This window comes from Melanaphis sacchari, unplaced genomic scaffold (assembly GCF_002803265.2).
Source record: "Melanaphis sacchari strain LSU unplaced genomic scaffold, SCAv2.0 Contig0_pilon_pilon, whole genome shotgun sequence".
In the NCBI taxonomy this organism is placed as follows: Eukaryota; Metazoa; Arthropoda; class Insecta; order Hemiptera; family Aphididae; genus Melanaphis; species Melanaphis sacchari.
In genome coordinates, this window is record NW_020270366.1 from 7,087,263 (window position 1) to 7,094,386 (window position 7,124).

At 25.0% G+C, this 7,124-nt stretch overlaps 1 protein-coding gene across 1 annotated transcript; it reads left to right on the forward strand.

Annotated features, from left to right (window-relative positions):
- Positions 1 to 2,789: 2,789 nt before the first annotated feature.
- LOC112592438 (SUMO-activating enzyme subunit 1) lies at positions 2,790 to 4,612 on the forward strand. Its single transcript, XM_025336493.1, has 6 exons — positions 2,790 to 3,360; positions 3,417 to 3,588; positions 3,662 to 3,897; positions 3,970 to 4,073; positions 4,162 to 4,303; positions 4,375 to 4,612. Exons 1-6 carry the CDS (start codon positions 3,257 to 3,259, stop codon positions 4,526 to 4,528), a joined length of 912 nt encoding a protein of 303 aa, XP_025192278.1. The 5' UTR covers positions 2,790 to 3,256; the 3' UTR covers positions 4,529 to 4,612.
- The last annotated feature ends 2,512 nt before the right edge of the window (positions 4,613 to 7,124 follow it).

Here is a 7,124-nt window from a genome sequence, read left to right on the forward strand (position 1 = left end):
TTCTTATGAATTTTATATTTTATAAATTATAATGATATATTGATATCTATTACTCTCATTTAACTGCATACACTAGAAATAAATACCTACGTAAAATCATAAAAATCCGTTCTCTAGACTAATGAATATCGGTTCGAACAGCGTACTGAATGGAGATACGTAGATTTTCTATTTATCATTTGTTATAATATTTTTAAATACGAATAAAACGATTTTTTAGTATAAAATTAATATATATTAGTCTACATTGAATTTACTCTGTAATCAATATATTATGTAAACCTTGAATTTTAATGATAAATCATTGCACTTAAAAAATGATTCTGAACGGAGACAATCTGTCAGCTTATATGATTACATAACTTATACAAATATATTACTATTAATTAATGTAGTAAATATAAACATTTGGTGAACATTTTAAGTGTTAAAAAAAAAAATCCATTTTGCTAAAACTGCATGGTTTTATGTGAAATGTCAGTTTTTCTTAGTTTTCTCGATTATTTGTAACAATATAAGAGAATTTAAAATTTTTAAATTTCAAATGGACCAACTATATAGATTCAATTTTTATCAGATATTACCCTTAAAGTTGAAAAATTTAAGAATTGTTTTCTATTACTTTTCGTGTATTCATAACACACACACGACTCACACCAAAATACATTATATATACAAAATCAATACATCTATCGCTCCGTTTAAAATCCATTAAAAAATATAAATTATTGTTTTCCTTTTTTAGTATTTCTGCGGTTCTAAGTATTGACCGTTTTGTATACAATTTTCCACAATTTTAAACACTTAAGCATGTCTTGTAAAATTTAATGATTATTTTTTATTAATTTTCATATCTGTATAAAAATATTTGAAAGTACAATCACTTTATTATATTATTTAGTCCACATTTTTAAAAATTTAACACAAGATCCCACATAAGTTGTTTTTAAATCTGTACAAATATATTAAAAATACATAGGCGCAATTTGTTTTACATGCGTTTGAAGTTCAAATGTTTATACAATTCGTTGTAAAAATATACTAACTAAAAGTATTTTGAAGTAGACTAAAATTTTTAATTTTCATATCTATAGTCTGAAAATTCAATACAATATTTTCCTTAAGTTTTTTATATTAGAATTAAAATATTTAAAAATTATACAATCAAAATAAATTATTTTTATAGTTATTTAAAGTTTAAATTTAAATAAAAGTACATATTTTAATAGGTAACGAATAACGACTTTAATATTTTGTTATGATACAAAAACTTTTTCAAAACATATAAATTAATTTTAAAATTTAAGGTATTATATATTCTATTTATATTCAGATACTATGAACGACGAACCTGTTCCTATTGGCACTATATAAAAGTAACGCGGCATTAATTCAAAAGTTAATGAAAACAATATAGATAATTATAATAATTTAGTATTAATTATTTAATTAATGCTTTGTAACTATATTAAATGACCCATGCAATAGAGGAAGCTTTTTCCGCAGTAATAATTGTAGTTTCCGTCTTAAAACTTATAAATGCATAACATGGTAGGTAAATCTACAATCAGTAGTACCACTACTCACTAGTACCTATATGAACTGCTGAATACGATTTTAACTTTGAAGTTTCGTTATCTTTAATATTAGAGTAAATAAAACTATCACCAAACACTAAAACTTAATGATAAAAATCATTTTTTTGTTTATTGTTTGTAGTGTTTGTATGTGGTTTCTATTTCGTTTTAAGCGGGTTATTGGCATTTTTAAGTTGTATTATTTCATTTACGAGAAACATATGACATTCCTAATAAATTTCTATCATATTTTTTTCACAAAACATTAATTGTTTTAAAATTATTGGACAAAATATGTTTTATTCAATGGAAGACTTAAGCGCCAAAATGAAATGAGAACAAAAAAAGTCGTATCGTACGAAAGCGCCAAAATCGTATCGTACAAATGCGCCAAATCCTAGGAATCTAACTTAGGTACACTATTTAAAATTAGAATAAAGTATATCGTTCAAAATCTCCAAACGTTTAATCTTAATCGACGAATTTATTATCTAATTACGATAGATTGTTACATATACAGTGTGTGAGCAGTTTTGTGTTACCTATAGGTACAACTAATTGTTACTACCTATTTCGTAAGCATTCGTGTAAGCGTCATTTGTTAAAATTAATTTTACGAAAAATAATAGGTAGATATTAATAAAAATGTTGCGTAAATTAGGTATATTTACAGGTCAAAAATAAAGATTTTTACGAGAAATGGACAGCAATAATGTGTAATTGAGGTGTACTAAGAAAAATAAATGTACAATGGAAGAAATACTAGGATGGTGAAATAAATCGTATGGAATGTGTAAAAAAAATTGGATTAAAAAATCAACAAATTAATTAAAATTATATTTATATTTGTATGTATATTATTGACAACTTTTTATAAAATCGAAACATAAAACGATATCTTTTGCGCATATGTCATAAATTGGGTATAACTGGTATGTAATATTAGATTGGCGCTTATGTCCTAAACATTTTGGCGCAAACGATATGTAAATGTAATTGTTGTACCTTTGGCACTTTTGTTATATAGCCGATTTATTGGGACAAATGTTTTGTAGATTTTATTGTTCTAGTAGAGCTAGTATCACTTATTGATGAAATTTTCATGTAAGAAAAAAAATCAAACGTAGCTTTATTGGTAACTGGTTTATGGTTAGATTTTGGGATGATAATTTTGTATGTAACCGTACCGCCACAGCTGGTTAGTTTGTGTTAACACCATTTACTGTTTACTGCTAGCCGGTTGTTGGGCGCCGGGCTGTAAGTTAAGAGTTTTTAAACATTACAATATAATATACCATACTGTCCAGTGTTCACTGTCCATAATCTTTTTCTCGTTGTGAGTGTTGTGAACCGTGTCCAATTGATATTTCGCTTTTCATGTTTTTAAAGTCAAACTGTAGCTGTTAGCTGTTGAATGCTGGATAACGAATATCTACTTCCAGTTATTTACCTAATGTTTATCTCTGAATCCATTTTTCAAACATAATTATTACCGATTATCAATCTAATATTGTGTTAAACTGTTCGTCGAGTGTTGTACTACTCTTGTGTGTCATTGTTCGATCAAACGCTTACCTCGTGTTATAGTGATTCGTTGCGAAGTTCTGCAAAATAATATAGTTTTTTTTTTCTTATTTATAAATAATATAGTCTTTGAAATTCTTTGAATTATACACGACATGGCTTCCGAAATCACGAAAAATGGCGATGATCAAATGTCTAAAGACGAACGTAAGGTTTATGACCGACAAATACGGCTGTGGGGTTACGATGGACAAAATAAGTATGTTTTGGCTCAAATTTTGTTTCATACATATTTTAAATTTTAACTCTTTCTAGGTTAAGGGCGATGAAAGTACTTTTAATTGGAATGCAAGGCTTAGGCGCAGAGATAGCTAAAAATTTGATATTGTCGGGTGTGAATTCTATCACCCTTAAAGATCATACAGAAGTGTCCATATTAGACCATTGTTCTCAATTTCTTATCCCGCGTGATAGCCAAGAACGTAATGTGAGTAATGTATCTAGTTTTACCAAGTAAAGAGTGTAATACAATTGTTATAGTAATTAATATGTAATTGTAGCGTGCTAAAGCAAGTATGAGTGCTGCTCAAAAGCTAAATCCAAATGTCAAAGTCATCGTAGATACAACACCTATTGAACAAAACGTTGATAGTTTTGTTACTGCATTTGATGTTGTCATAGCTACTGAATGTTCTCCAAGTACTTATAAAAGATTGAGTGAATTTTGTAGAAAAGCTCAAGTAAAATTATTCATAGCTGATGTTTATGGTTTATTTGGATACTTTTTCCAAGACATGTAAGTAATAAGTAATTTTATAATTACCAAAAAAAATCTAATAATTATAAATGTTTTATTTTATTATTTTAGTAATTTTAAACTTCCTTTGTACGGTGAGGTGTTTCTAAATAATGATCAAACCAATACTGATCCTGTTCCAAAAAAATTACCTCTGCTTTATTTTTTGACTTCAGGTATATTAAAATCGATATTATTGTTGGTTATATTTTTAACTATTGCCTAAATAAAATATATTTTTGTATTTAATTATGATTTTTTAAGCTTTATTAAAATTTCAATCTGAATCTAATCGTAAACCAAATCCTGATACTTGTGAAGAAGATATTGAAGAATTGAAACTAATTATTAATTCGTCTTCAGATGAAATTAATACTACTAACAGTGTATTTGATGAATACTATAGGTAAGTTTATAATTAAACTTTGTAACTGTTAGAATGAAACTATTAACAATTTTAAATTGTTTGTATTTTAGTGAATTATTTTGTGAGTTGAGTCCAACTACTTCTATTATTGGAGCTATGGTATCCCAGACTGCTATAAACACTGTGATGAATAAGCCTATTGAGAATTATAATGTATTTTTTTTTGATCACATTGAACATGAAGGAAAATTTCATTTGTTATAAAACAGTTTTTAAATCTTTATATGAGTAAGAATAGACTGTCTTTAAACTTAAACATACATTATTAATTAAGTACTTTTATATTAAGGTTTAATTTAAAAATTCAAGTATTTTAAGTTGTTTAATTCAATTTTTTTAATAAATATTTTTTGGTGTTTCATTAAGGATTTAAAAAAATTATAAGTTTCACATTTTTTTTTAACTAATAAAATTTATTCAATAACTCATTGTTTTATTTTTGTTTTTAATATTAATCTTAATTTATGATAGTAGCTATGTGATTAAAGTATGCAATATAATTATTATAAAATGGAAGTAGTAAAATGTAGAATATTAAGAAATATTCACGACTAAGGTAAGAAAAATTAGAGATTAGTTGAATACTTAAGGTACAGAAATATTGACAGTTAGAATTCATGAAATCTTTTTTTTATAAATCAATATTACTATAAAAAATAAAATAAAAATAATAAATTCTTTTATTGTCTGATTATCTAAGAGTCTAAAATACACGTATTAAGATAAGTTTATTACCATTTATTCTTTACAATTTTTTTTATGAATGTATTAATAAATTTTAACAATTAATATTGATTTTTAACATGTTGATAAATTGTATGCTTTTTAATAGCTTGGAAGTTTTTTTCTTTATTTAAAATAAAATATTTATAATCTGTATTTTATGTACAATAAGAAAATGTGATATTTTCAAAAAAAAAACAAAGACTTGATTTTAATGAGTAGAGATGTTAATGATACTATCCATTGATAGAACACTTCAGCATGATTATTTTATTGATTATAGAGATCTTGACAGCATCATCCTTTGAGACTGTGTCAAGAGTTTTTAGCTTAAAATTAAAATACATAAATAATTTAACATTGGTTAATTAATAAATAATTTTGTGATAAAGACAAATAAATTATGAGGTTTCTTAAATATTGTAGAATAATTTAGCATATATATAAAAAATATTTTTTAATCAGTCGATTAATAATATATAGAAAGTATTCATATTGGAACATATTACTAATAGATACCATATTCTATTCAAATCAAAACTATACTTGGCAGCTAACTTGTACATGGGGTCTTGATATTCTCACTCATCAGGCTTATAGATAACTGGCATACTGAGAGGACAAACAAGTTTCAGCTGATTGCCATCCAACAAATATTGATCTTGGCCAAGTATAGTTTTGAACTTGAATGTAATTAGTAATAACAAATTATATATAAATTAGGTTTATTAAAAGAGTAGATGGAACGAAAGATTTTATAAATTATTGGATCTATTATAGTTTTACATAAAAAAATCTGAAAATCATTAAATTTTACATATGCAATGACTAGTGGTCACAGGTGGAAAAATATATTTTCGGATAACATTTATAAGATTTATTTTGATGAATAATTATTAATAGATGTAAATAAACCAATTTTTGGAAATATCCTAAACTCTTAATACTGTATTTATATAAACAATTAAAAATTTATTTGAATGTGTTTCATTTCAATGTGAATAAAATAGTTACAGATTAAAATAATAAAATTATCATAACTAGTTTAACAAGGATTTTCTGTCAAAATGAATTATTTGTATTTAGTTGAGGATTTTTTAAATTAGTAGCTTTAAATTAGAAGTTTACCATTTGGAAAGTTAATTCAGTTTTGTATTTTTTAAATACTATATGTATCTCATTATTTATCATAGTGTAGGAATATATTGGAAGTGAAATGAATGTTAAAAAATTTTATTTTCATAATAAATTTGTAAAAAACACAACTTAACAGTGAACTTAAGTTATAACAAATTATGAACAAGGAAAAAATGTAAATGCACTTGATTTTATAGACCATCCTAGGGGTAGATCCAGAAATGTATCAATGGAAGGGAGTAATAAATTATCATGCCAAGCCCCGATTGACAGTTTTTCGTAATTCTTTTGGGTAATGGGTAACCTAACCTAAAGGGAGGGTTTACCCTATTATCCCTCCCCTCTTGGATCCGTCACACTGGACCATCATACCACAAATAAAATAAATACATTGTTATATGATGTTCAATGTTCTTTCATCAATACAAAATATAATGATTATTTATTATTTATTATAAACTAAGAATATTTCATATTATGTTAATAGTTTTATAGCTGGGAATTTAATAATAGATACTTAAATACTTACAGTATTCCAGATTTTTTTATTTCATCAAATTTCAAAACTTATTTGATAAAATTGTTTATTCGTAGGTGTAAATTTATCATTTTAAAATTAAATAGTTAAATATAATAAGGGCATTGTAGACATACATCAAATACTATTTGAAACTTTTACCTACTAAAAATAACCACTTTATAGATGGTCAGATTAGGATAGGTTCTTTGAATTAAATAAATCAAGGTAATTTATTTGCCAGTGTAGAGCTAAAGAGATTAAAATTGATATTGAAAGGATTTATTATTTTTTTTGTTGAATTAAAGAACCTAATGGCTATTAGATTATATTATATGCGGTACAAAGGCAATATTATTTATGAATAAAATATATTGACCATTTCAATACATTCAAATTGATAAATATTGTAGCCAGAGAAAA